This window comes from Primulina eburnea, chromosome 3, assembly GCF_022965805.1.
Source record: "Primulina eburnea isolate SZY01 chromosome 3, ASM2296580v1, whole genome shotgun sequence".
In the NCBI taxonomy this organism is placed as follows: Eukaryota; Viridiplantae; Streptophyta; class Magnoliopsida; order Lamiales; family Gesneriaceae; genus Primulina; species Primulina eburnea.
The window spans coordinates 15131831-15145540 of NC_133103.1; the positions used below are offsets into that span (position 1 = coordinate 15131831).

Sequence of the window (13710 nt, forward strand, 5' to 3'; positions counted from 1 at the left end):
GAGGTAAAAGATTAACAAATAAAGCATCAAACAAGTAGGGCAAGTAATAAAATGTTTCTACCTGAAATCTTGAATATATGATTTTGACGCATTATAATCGAGTCGAACTGAAGCTTTATTTAAAGAATATATTCATTACTTAGGAGTTTATTCAGATTTTATCGAGTATGAATTAGCTTAACAAGAATAAGGCAAAATTTTAAATAGCTATTAAAATTTGAATTAAAAGCAGGGAAAATAGTATTCTTAGTTAAATGCATAATTTTAATATAATAAATTATTTTTTTAAATTAATTTATAATTGTTATAAATAAAAGTGTAAAAAATATTAAATATATATATAAATTATTTTATAATTGTTATAAATAAAAGTTTAAAATATATATATATATATATATATATATATATATATATATATATATATATATAATCTAACATATGATTAATTAGACTACGAATGAACCATTGAAGGATAAAATATAAGTATTAGAAAAGAGAATAATAAATAATAAATAAAAGCACATACAAGTAGGCAAGTAATCGAGGTGAGTTGAGCCGAAATGAATTATCGATTATTTGAGTTGGATGTGTTTATAATCAAGACGATCTCATTTTTTTTTAAATAATATATTCATGGCTCGCGAGTTTGTTTTAGTTGTTGTCAAGCCTAAATGAGATTAAGAAATATAAATCATAATATATATATAATCATAATATAAATTGTCATCTAATATTTAAATTTTATATTATATATTTAGAAAAAAAATATTGTATTCTTTTTAAATTCGTAAATTATTTATAATAAATAAACTTAATATTTTTTGATATTTGTTATAAGTAAAAGTGTGAAATATATAAAGTAAATATGAAAACTATCATTATTTTGTAATAGTTGACACATGAGCCTATTAACAGACATATTGGTGATAAAATATACATTTTAAAAGAAGATGAAGAAATAGATAAATAAAGCCACATACAAGTAAGTAAGCAATCGAGCTTAGCCGAGTCATGTAAGTTGATGAAAGATAGTTATCATTATCGTATAACCCTTGGTATACATTTTCAATCAATGTATTTTCTGACAACTCAATACTTCCTTCACACACTTTAGTTATCATATGTGATGGGATTTTGATATTCCCATTTCCATCAACAGGCTCCATCCCTGTACCCACTTTGAGCAAAAAATCGCAAAAATCAGTATCATTTTTCGCACGCATGTTTTCATGTAGAAGAATGATTTTCATACACGGAAACAAATGCGATCGAATAAAGCTTCCATCGATAGTTTCTTCAATTGTTGCTTTAGGAATAACAGGAAGAATTTGCATAAAATCTCCTCCTAATAATACGATTTTTCCAACAAACGGTTCTTTGTTGACAACAAGGTCTTGCAAAGTTCGATCAACAGCTTCGATTGCGTAGCGTCTACACATCGGAGCTTCATCCCAAACAATAAGCCTAGTCAAACGTAGCAGATCAGCGAGCCCACTTTGTTTCGAGATAGAACAGTAACTATTTTCATGTAGCTCAATTGGGATCTTAAAGCGCGAATGTGCCGTTCGACCGCCTGGTAGAATGGAAGCTGCGACACCAGATGTAGCAGTGGCAAGGGCAATCATTCCTCGTGAGCGAACTGTTGCAAGTACAGCACGATACATGTACGTCTTGCCGGTTCCCCCAGGTCCATTAACAAAAAAATACTCCACCGGAGTTTCGATCAATACAATCCATGATCATGCTGTATGCTATCGCTTGATCAGTATTAAGATATTGGTGAGCAAGCAGGTCACTTGAAGGTATTGGAACAGACTTTTCATCCATTATTTCTCTGGATTCGACCATATCACGTTGTCTTGATATCGATGGAAATTTCGGCAAATCATACATATCTGCATGTTTTCCCATGCTTTCCAAAAAATTACTTACAGATCGGAGTGTCTCACACATTATCTCAACTTCATCTATGAGGTTACCCCTTACAAAATCTTCAGACAAAGATCGGTAAAAAGTGTCCCATAAGTTACGAACATCAGCTGGTTGGCAGTGCACAAGTATTGTTGCAAATAATCTACGCAAAGCATAAGGCATGTGGAAATCAACGGCTTCATTAAGACATTGGAAACTACTTTCATCGCATTCTAATAGCCCTCTGACCTGGGCTGATTCTTTGAACGTGCAACAAAGTCTTGTGCCAACAGTTAATAAATCATCAAAAGATGTAGGGCCTCGAACGTGAAGCAACAAAAGACGTAAATAATATCTCTCACCCTCTACTGGGTTAGCAGCATTTACCCTACCAATTACCTTCTTTTGCTTTCTTCTATTCCATACTCTCTTCCCACTATCCCACACAAAATAACGAGGGAACTCTGAATACAAGTACTGCCTTGCATCAATGTCTGCATAACAAGTCCAAAAATACTCAGTTAGCATAGTTTTCTGCACATGTTCAGAATCCAACACGTTTCTCAAGTTTTGATTGTTCCAAAACGTAACACATTGTTGATTGGGTAGATGCAAAGGCAAATTAATAACTGGAGGAGAAACATCATTTAAACTGAACTCAAAAATTCTCCACATTGCCTCGGGAGCAGAAACCCATCGAGCATCCTGAAAGCTCTTGATTTCGTCAATATACGTATCCGAGCCAGAAGGAGAGACATGGACAGATATCTTGTCATGTCCTTTATAGATGTACTTGTATAGATATTTCACTGCTGTAAGGCCTGAGCAAACTTCAACATTGATATGACAATCATAACGATACAACAAGTAGGGATTATAAGGGACAACCCATTGGGAGTTTAGTGGGCAACCTCTTACCTCAACGAAAAGGCCATTGTCTCTTCTTCGATATATTGGGTATCCATCGTGCCCTTGTATTGTCAGATTTGAGTGAGCTCAAGGATAGTGATGTTTGCATCTTCCATTAAGCATGCAAGGACACCTCCTATTCAAACTTCCACAGGGACCATGCATCATATGACGTGAAACCAAGTCGAATAAGCGTGGGAAGGAATCCTTGTTGGGAAGTTCTGCAGAAACATATCTATCATACATATCCGGTGAAGCAATTTTACACCCAGAGTCCAATATAACAAGAAAATGCAGTGCGGCAGACCTCTCTTTTGGAATTCGATTACATAAACATATGCTGCAACAGAACCAAAGATCTTTTTCTTAATTATTTGATCTTTCAGATCAACCAACTTCGCACGAAATACACGTGAAACCAAATCAGGTCGGTCGTTGGAAGTTTGACCACAAAACAAGTTATTCTTAATCTCGGGCCATTCAGGGTTACAAGTCATTGTAATGAATAGATCAGGTTTTCCGAAATACCTTACTAACACCATCGCATCAAGATACCGCTTACGCATATCCCTTGGGCCCCCAATGAAAGAAGAAGGAAGTACCACACGATGACCAACTTCCCGACCACGTGTTTCGCCATTTACCACACTATCAACAATGCCTTGATATAGTTCTGATCTAATTTCTGCTTGATTTCGCCTGTAGTAATCAAGTCTAGTAGTTTTCAGCTTAATATACATGTCGACAACAAACTGTTGCAATAACCGGCCACCATACAACAACAATGAAGATGAATTTTCTCGAATTTGAAGCCTGTAACAATAATATTCCCGACATGATACCATCTTATCATTTTTCCCACGAACGACTGAAAAAATGAAAAATAATAACAAAAATACATTAAAACGATGTACATGATACACTCATTTTTGGGAAAATCATAATTACATAAAACCAAACCTTACCATGACTTTCGCGTGCAACAATTTGATCAAATGAAGAAAAACCTTCAGATGGCAACATAGCTGCCCCCGTAAATGTATTGTGCAAGTCTCCTGAAAATTTTATAATATGTTGTTGCCAGCCACAATCACCATAAGGGAAAAAAAGAGGATATTGTAGTGGATCGTAACAACCAAAATAGGGTCTGATTTGATGGGTCTCACCATCATTCGATCGCACAACTATATCTCTATCATAAGGGATATTAGTGTTATCATTGCTCTCAACCCAAATCGCCGCAACCTGATCAGCTGAAGGACAATTATAACACCTCTGATCAACAGGAACGTTCTTGCTTATGTGCAGTCGGATATCTCGAATAGAAGCACATTCATTTATTCTTCTAAGAAGCTCTGCATAAGGATTATGTTTCATAATATGCATCAATAATATCATAGTGGCCTCATCAACAGCATCCTCATTTACCGCAGACATTCTATTATGTAACTCATTATCATTATCCCAGAAATAAAGCTGAAAATACTTAGGTCTTCCCTCTTGAGGCACAAGTGGAGGCAATGCATGAAACACTTGTCCAGCAGCTCGGAAGGTGTACACCCCATGATTAAGAGATGCTAGACTTTTGTCAATCCGTATACCGAATGATGTAAATGAAAATATACTATTATACAAGCGTATTTTACGACGGAATGATACAGCCATCGGAGAAGAAGGATCGACGAAAAGATTAACCAAATCCACTGGTGCAATAGGTGAAACAAGACGAATTTTACCACGGTCACAGCAGAATGTAGGGGGTTCATGCGGAAATCTGAATGCCCCACAAAATTTACATGTTGGAATTGCAGATAGTGTATTAGCATAATTTAATTGCAACTCTGTGACTGAAATAAAACAAGAGAAATTAAACGAATAGATTGACTTTAGAAATGGAGATCAGAAAAGATAAATGATCTTTAAAGAGAAGCTTGCACAACAAATTACTCACAAACAGGTAAGCAAGCCACCCGCAACAAGGCATCGGAAGCAACACCTGACACCATAAATATTGAATTAAAAGCTAGCTACACTATTATTTCTTCTTACAGGATGACATGAAACTATTAATGTTGTGGACAAAACGGTTGGTCCATATAATTTATGACTAAATTGTTTGTATTTCAAATTTTTACGTTTAGTATATTTTCACCCCATATTTTTTCTTTAAACGACACATGATGAGAAATAATCATCAAGTCACTGCTAAGTTTAAATCTTTATCTGAGTTGGCACGAGCTTTAAAGTATGCAGATAATCATAATATTATATTTATATTGAATTAAAACATAACTACAATGGTGATGATATAAATAAGTTTAAAAAAATATACACGTAATTTATTATTTTATTTTACTTAAAAAATAATATATTATATTATTATAAGCATTTATATGACAACATCCATTAACTTTAAAATTAAACATACTATTTTTCAATGGTTCCATATACGTGCAATTGTCAACTGATCTTATTCATAAGTTAAATAATATGAGCGTTCAATATTTTCTCTTATGATAAGGAACATAAATATGAGCGAAAAAAATTTAACCAATACAATTTTTTTTAATGTGGCGTATAGCTTATAACCACAATTTATGTGTGATAAAACGATTTTTTAATTTGTGGGTTGTTTTGTTTTATTATTTAGACTATTAGAACCGATTATTCAAATTTATTATACTATGAAGGAAATGTAAGATAGACATATGTTTCGAATAATGAATATATAATTTTATATTTAGTTGTCATGAATGTAAGTCTTATGCAAGTATCTGAGTATGTATATATAATTTTCAAAAGTAATAGTTTTGTTCCCTAATAAATTTAAAATTTTAAATAAATTATATTTCACCATATCTGAATCGGTACAATTAGAAGTAGTTAGCAAGTTAATGTTAATATCAACAATTTGAATGTAGAAAATTTTGTCCCTCAAAAGTTTAGTGTTCAAAGTATTACGTGCAATATTTAATTGACTAAAATTAAGACACAATTTATACTATTATTATATAGCTAATAATATATATGACATTAATTATAATTTTCTTTAAAAGCACCAAATTTTTTTGAAAGCTCAACCGATCCACAATGTAAATTTTTGCAATAAAAACAAAAAAGAAAAAAATTTCTTATTTTCAAGATTTTAAAACAAACTTACCGTTTAATCCAAAACAAAAAAAAAAACAAATTCTTTTTCAATACAACTAATAAATAGAATAATTCTCACAAAAGCATAATCGGAAAAATTGAACTCTAAAAAAGATAGTAAGAGTAAAAATAAACAAGTTAACTCACCTACGGAGATAGAAACGGACCGATCGCCATGTGCATCACCAGACCCAACAACGTCACAGCTGCTACAATCATTAAACTCACTGATAACACCATATAATCGAAGTCGACACCCATAGATGAACAACATTAATTAAACACATACCTTGCAACAAATGCGGAAATTGCAGAGGAACGCCGACCACGCATTACAAAGCGTGATCAATGACCCTGACTCACAAATACACTATATACCGAGAGGAAAAAATGTAGTCCTACGGGAAAACAAAAATTCTTGAATGGCACCGATTGAGCAATGTCCACCGACAAAACATTAGAAAATATGTTATTCATATCAATAAACTATCAATTTATTATCCCTATATCATAGATCATTATCATCCTATTCCATGAACCAAGAGGTGCCTTAAGAGAACATCTAAAGAAGATACCAAAATATCTTACACTCGTATTTATCTTTCATTACAGACTTCTTCGAATGGTTCAACTATTGAGCAACGTGGTTGAAGAACCTAAAGGGGGGGAGGGAGGTGAATAGGTTCTTTAAGGCCCTTTAGCGTTTTTAAAACGAGTTTGCAAAAATTGCAAGCGGAAGACTTGAGGGACAATCACAAATAAATACGATAAATGAATGCGTAAAGTAAGTGCGTAAAATAAATGCGTAATTTAAATGCAATAAAGTAAATGCGTAAGGTAAAGAGGGATAGAGATGTTTATGGAAGTTCGACGAAGAATCGTCTACGTCTCCCCTTCTCGATGAGGATCGAGGTATCACTATAACGACTTGGCTTTAGGAGCTCCAAGCTAGCTTTTACAACCACGCCTCGATGCGTCTACTTGGCCTTGAGGGCTCCAAGGATAGCCACGAACTTTACAACCCACTCGAGAGTATTACTTTCACTCTTTTTCTACAACTCTTTTGATATTACAACTCTTTTAATCAACGCACACAAGAGATAGTAGAAAGCTTTGTAAGAGACAAGAGATAATGGAGTGGGATGATTGAGAATGCATCCTCAAAGGCCTATTTATACTAGTCTTGGACGCCAAGGTTCCGATCTTCCGTTTGTGCTTCGGAACTTCCGATGTGATTGAAATCAATTTGCGTAATTCTGGCATGACTTCGGATCTTCCGTTCTTGACTTCGTAGGGTCCGAACATATGCTTCGGAGGGACCGATCAAACTTCGTTTCTTCCGAACAATTCTTTCAGACAGTGTATGAACAACTTCGGAAGGTCCGAACTCCAGTTCGTATCGTCCGAACATTCCCGCGTTCCGGAGATTTGAAATCTTCAACACTTCGTAGCTTCCGATCATGTCCATCGTAGCGTCCGAAATCTACTCAATCAATCAGTCAGATCAAATTGTCTCCGGATTGAAGTGATTTGATTGCTTGTGTTCGGAACGTCCGATCCAGTCTTCGGAACGTCCGAACTCGCTCCTCGCAGCTTCCGAACAGCTTCTATTTTGCTTCTGATTGGCACAATTTCGGAACGTCCGAACCAAATTTCGGATCTTCCGAACGTAACCTTGTTCTTAATTTCCTGCATGCCTCAATATAAAACATTAGTACATTTTTAAGCCAAGTTTTGGTATCATCAAAACAAAAACTTTGAGATATGTTACAGCATTAAAAACATTAATCTCATCCTCGAGATTTGTATGCGTTTAAGGCGTAACAATCTCCCCCTTTTTGATGATCACAAAACTTGGTTAAAAATTGAGAAACGATAATCAACATAATCTAAATGTTATTAAATAACTCCCCCTTAATCAAATAACAAATCTAAGAGGTTGAATTAAGGCGAATTTATTTGAGAATTTATTTAATAACCATTTAATAGCAATTTTAACCAAATAAATTCTCCCCCTTTTTGCGATAATAAAAAAGACATAAGCATAAAGAGAGACAAATAAACAGGTAAAATATCCACTAATAAATGCAAGTCTTTTATACAATGATGCATAAAGATAAAATAAACAAAAAATAACAAAAACATAAGCTAAGAATCCGCATCCCGCGACTCTCTATGGCTCCTCATCTCAGCCTCGATGGAATCAAGACGCGAGGAAGTCTCAGTATGATGGCGCTCTAAGGCAGACTCCAAAAGAGAGAAACGAGTGTCGAAACGAGTCTCCAATCGCTCGAGATACTCGAAAATCCGATCGAAGGGTCCAGAGGGAGCAGGCGGAGTGAAGCCATGAGGAAGGTCATCAATGATCAACAAAGGAGTGCTAATAGGGTCGGGACCACGCTGCTGGGATGTAGAGGGAATATCAGACGAAGGGTTAGGAGTGGTACCCGTAGTAGGAGGACCAGCGGGAAATCCTCTCGTCTGAACGTGAGGAGGAAGAAGACCGAAGGGAACATAAAAGTGTTCGGTCGATCCGATGTGTGTTCGGATGGTCCGAAGAGTGAATCGGAGGTTCTGGAACCTATGGTCAGGTTCGGACGATCCGAACACGTTCGGTGGATCCGAAGTGAAACGAAGCATCCGAATAAGGAACGGTGATTCCGAAGTAGCCAAGATGAGGAACACCTAAAATTTAAAATATTTAGCACATAAATGAATGTTGAGCCATAATTATGGATAAATACAATTAATTTGTATTATCCGACATTATAATGCTCACATTAATAATACTCCCCCTCAATTTAACAAATATGTACGAGAGTATTTGACTAATGTTTACAACTCAATCATGCCAAGTTCACCACGCAAACGAGTAAAAGTAGATTCATCTAGTGGTTTTGTAAAAATATCAGCAATTTGATTCTTGGTGTCAACATAGTGAAGTTCAACATCATTTTGCTCAATGTGATCACGAATAAAATGATGTCGAATGTCAATATGTTTTGTACGAGAATGTTGAACTGGATTCTTTGTTAGACATATGGTGCTTGTATTATCACAAAAGATTGGAATTTTTGAAAAAGTAACACCATAGTCGAGTAATTGATACTTCATCCAAAGAATTTGTGCACAACAACTACCGGCAGCCATATACTCGGCCTCGGTCGTTGAAAGTGCAACACAGTTTTGCTTTTTAGAAAACCATGACACCAAGAAATTTCCCAAAAAGAAACAAGTACCACTAGTGCTCTTTCTATCCACCTTATATCCTCCAAAGTCGGCATCACAGTAAGCTTTTAAATCGAAAAATGAGTTCTTAGAATACCATAATCTGAGATTTGGAGTATTTGAAAGATATTTGAAAATGCGTTTTAAGGCGAATAAGTGTGATTCCTTTGGACATGATTGAAATCGTGCACACAAGCAAACACTAAACATAATGTCAGGTCTACTAGCAGTCGCATAGAGTAGGGAGCCAATCATGCTACGAAATAACTTTTGGTCAACAGGTTTACCTCCCTCATCTTTGTCGAGTCTGACTGTCGTGCTCATAGGTGTGGATGAGGCTTTGGAAGACTCCATCCCAAACTTTTTGAGCATCTCCTTGATGTACTTCCCTTGGTTGACAAAGAAACCATCCTTGCATTTCTTGATTTGGAGACCAAGGAAGTAGTTGAGCTCGCCCATCATGCTCATCTCAAAGTGATCATGCATAAGCTTAGAAAAATCTCTACAGAAGTGTTCATTAGTAGCACCAAAAATAATATCATCTACATATATTTGTACTATCAGCAAATCATTATCTTTAGTCAAGGTAAACAAGGTAATATCAACTTTACCCCTACAAAAACCATTAGACAGCAAGAAAGTAGACAATTTCTCATACCAAGCTCTAGGAGCTTGTTTCAAACCATACAAAGCCTTATCAAGTTTATACACATAATCAGATAAGTGCACATCTTCAAAACCAACAGGTTGCTCAACATACACTTCTTCTTTCAAATCACCATTAAGAAAAACACTTTTAACATCCATTTGAAACAATTTAAAGTCTCTAGAGCAAGCAAAAGCAAGTAGCATGCGAATGGATTCTAGTCTAGCAACAGGGGCATAAGTCTCATCATAATCAATTCCCTCTTCTTGACTATATCCTTTAGCTACTAGCCTAGCTTTATTTCTAGTGATTGTACCATGCTCATCTAACTTGTTCCTAAATACCCATTTAGTTCCTATGACAGGTCTATCAGTGGGTCTAGGTACAAGATTCCAAACTTTATTCCTTCTATATTCATTTAGTTCATCTTGCATAGCAATAATCCAAGAATCATCAAGTAAAGCTTCTTCTATGTTCTTAGGCTCTATGTGAGAAAGAAAAGCAAGATAATTGCACATATTAGAAGAGCGAGTAGATACTCCCTTCGATGGGCTACCAATGATGAGGTCCATGGGATGATCCTTGTGCGTAGTCCACTCCTTCGGAAGAGGTGCGTCCTCTTGATCTTTAGGAACATCATCTAGGCTTGTGGACTCCAACTCTTCGCCAAGGATATCTATATCATCATCATCAGAAACAACAGGTCTAGGCAAGCAAGGGTTAGTTTCATCAAATATGACATGAATAGATTCTTCAACTAGTAAAGTGCGTTTATTAAAGACTCTATATGCTTTGCTAGAAGTAGAGTAACCAAGAAAGATACCTTTGTCCGATTTAGCATCGAACTTACCCAGGTTGTCCTTACCATTGTTGTGGATGAAGCATTTTGATCCAAAAGCGCGGAAGTAAGAAATGTTAGGCTTTCTCCCTCTCCATAGTTCGTATGGAGTTTTCTTGAGAATTGGCCTTATTGATACGCGATTGATGATGTAACAAGCAGAACTCATCGCTTCAGCCCAAAAATATTTTGGTAGAGAATGCTCACATAGCATGGTCCTTGCAATCTCTACTAGGGTCCTATTCTTCCTCTCAACGACACCGTTTTGTTGAGGAGTTCTAGGACAAGAAAAGTTGTGACCAATGCCTTTGTTTTGACAAAAAATTGAAAAATTTTCATTTTGAAATTCCGTTCCGTGGTCACTACGGATTTGTTTGATCAAAAGATTTTTCTCATTTTCAACCTTTTTGACAAAAATTTTGAAATGATCAAAGGCATCACTTTTATGGGCTAAAAACAATGTCCAAGTAAAACGTGAAAAATCATCCACAATGACAAAAGCATAGGATTTACCTCCTAGACTGGTTGTCCTCGAGGGAACACATAAATCTAGGTGAAGTAATTCAAGGGGCATAGAAGTGGATACAAAATTTTTATTTTTGAAAGATTCCTTTGTGTGTTTACCAAGTTGACAAGCATCACAAAAAGAATCTAATTTTAAATTCAGCTTTGGCATTCCGGAAACTAGGTCAAGTTTTAAAAGTTTTTCTATGGTGCTCATCCCAACATGACCAAGTCGTCTATGCCAAAGAATGTTGTCATCAACATTTAATGTTACAAGGCTTTTTATTTTTGAAAAAGATGAAATCTTTAAATCGACCTTGTAAACATTTTCACTTCTATAACCTTTGAAACTAATGGATTTGTCAGTTGTGAGTGATACAGTGCAATCGTGTGGTGTGAATTTGACTTCATAACCCCTATCGCACAATTGACTAAGCTTAGGAGGTTATGTTTAAGTCCTTTCACAAGAAGTACATCATCAATAATAGTAGAGTTAGATATACCTATTGAGCCGATGCCTTCTATGATCCCTTTGCTGTTGTCTCCAAAGGTCACCGATCCCTTTTCTTTTGGTCGAATGGATTGTAGCAGCTTCTTTTCTCCCGTCATGTGTCGAGAGCATCCACTATCAAGATACCAAGTGCTCGATGACTTGTCTCCCCTTTGTCCCTACAAGATTGAGATACAATTTGATAGTTGGTACCCGTTTCTTTGGGTCCTTTGAGGTTAGTAGTAGTTGGGGATTTGGGGATCCATTTCCAATAACTATTCTTATTGTGTTGGTGTCTAAGTTTCTTGCATTTAGGTCTTATGTGGCCTATCTTACAACAGTAAGTGCATGTTGGTGGTGTTCTTAGTTTTTCCTTTGCGATAAGACTAGCGAAGTTGACTGATTTCTTTTCATATCCTAGACCTCCTTTGTCGAAGTTACACCTTTGCATGCTCAAGAGGTTTTCTAGTTTACCGCTACTCATATTGAACTTGTTGAAGGCTTTCTCTAAGTCTCTTAGGTTTGTCTTGAGCCTAGTGTTGTCATGCATCCTAGCTTCTAGTTCAGTTTTAAGTTGCTTATTCTCATTTCTAAGTGACTTAGACTTATTGTACATACTAGTGTAAGCGGAGAGTAATTCATCGTAAGAGGGTACCTCGTCGTCATCCGAGTCGGTCAGATGATCTTCCTTCGCCATGAAGCATAGGGTAGACTCCTCTTCGTTGTCGCTCCACGTGGCTAGAAGGGCCTTCTTCTTGTCTTTGCCGGCCTTCTTCTTGGAGGGACACTCGTTTGCATAGTGACCCTTTTGTTGACAGTTGTAGCAGGTCACTTCCTTCTCAATCTTTTTGTCCTTCTTGTTGAAGTTGGAACTCCGCATGAATCTTTTGAACTTTCTAGTGAGGAGTGCCATTTCTTCATCGTCGCTATCTTCAAGTTGACTGGTCAAGGCGATCCCTTTCGCCTTTACTTTGTCGTCATCTTTCTTTGTCTCTTTCCGGGTAGATACTTCAAGTTCATGGGTCTTTAGGGTCCCATGAAGTTGATCAAGGTCGTAGGATGCCGCATCTCCCTTGTTGGATTCAATGATAGCCGTGCGCTTTGCATCCCATTCTGCCGGTAGTGCTCGAAGGGCTCTCCTCCACACTTGTTTAGTTGGGTAGTTCTCACCAAGTTGGGCAAGCTCATTGATGATTTGGGTGAGCCGCCGGAACATGGTGTCGATATCCTCCTTGGGTTCCATCTCAAAGGTCTCGTACTTGAGTTGGAGAAGATCTATCTTCGTTTCTTTGACTTGATTGGTTCCCTCGTGGCAAATCTCCAATTTGTCCCAAATCTCTTTGGCGGAGGTACAAGCCGAGATTCGGTTGTATTCATTCATATCTAGGGAACAATGAAGAATATTCATAGCTTTAGCATTTTGAGAGATAAGTTTCATATCGTCCTTGGTGAGGTCATCCATTCCTTTAGGAATTTTGATCGAGCCAAACTTGCACAGTGAATAGTCCCAAAATTTGTTTTATAAATGAAAGCTCGATTTAAAATATCGCAAGTGCACGATAGTCAAGTTATAATAAACGTACGTGAATACGAGTATCGATCCACAAGGACTGCGTTACACTATTCTTATTTTCACTTAAATTTCTCTAGCAACGATAGATGGAGTTGGTGATTAAACTAAAGTGAATTTAATACTAAAATGATTAAAATGCAAGAACAAATAATCAAGAAATCAATGATTAAATTGGATGAAAATCAAATGAGAAACGAATTTGTTGGGAATTATCAGTTCACCTACCACTCGTGTTCAGATAATTAGACTCGACTTTTACTCGTGCATTCGACGGAATTCCCTAGACTAATCAATATACTCTGTCGAGCTATATTAATACTAATCATAAACATGCAGTAATCAAGTGTCCTCAATTATTTAACAGTTCACGATTGCATTACGTTCTATGGAATCCACTAGCTTTCATCCGGGTGAACTATTACTATCGACACGTACCCAATTCCGTATGTCTACTAAAATTG

At 36.3% G+C, this 13710-nt stretch overlaps 2 protein-coding genes across 5 annotated transcripts in view; both read right to left on the bottom strand.

Moving 5' to 3' along the window:
• The window catches only part of LOC140826881 (glycosyltransferase BC10-like), a 51991-nt gene that overhangs the window by 22118 nt on the left and 16163 nt on the right, over positions 1-13710 (bottom strand). The gene's annotated exons all lie outside the window — the stretch shown is intronic.
• On the bottom strand, positions 1693-5054 carry LOC140828355 (uncharacterized). The gene is made up of 3 exons (XM_073191341.1): positions 3786-5054; positions 3128-3688; positions 1693-2741 (listed from the first exon to the last, which is right to left on the bottom strand). The coding sequence occupies exons 1-3, from the start codon at positions 4483-4485 to the stop codon at positions 1693-1695; spliced, it is 2310 nt and encodes a 769-aa protein (XP_073047442.1). The 5' UTR covers positions 4486-5054.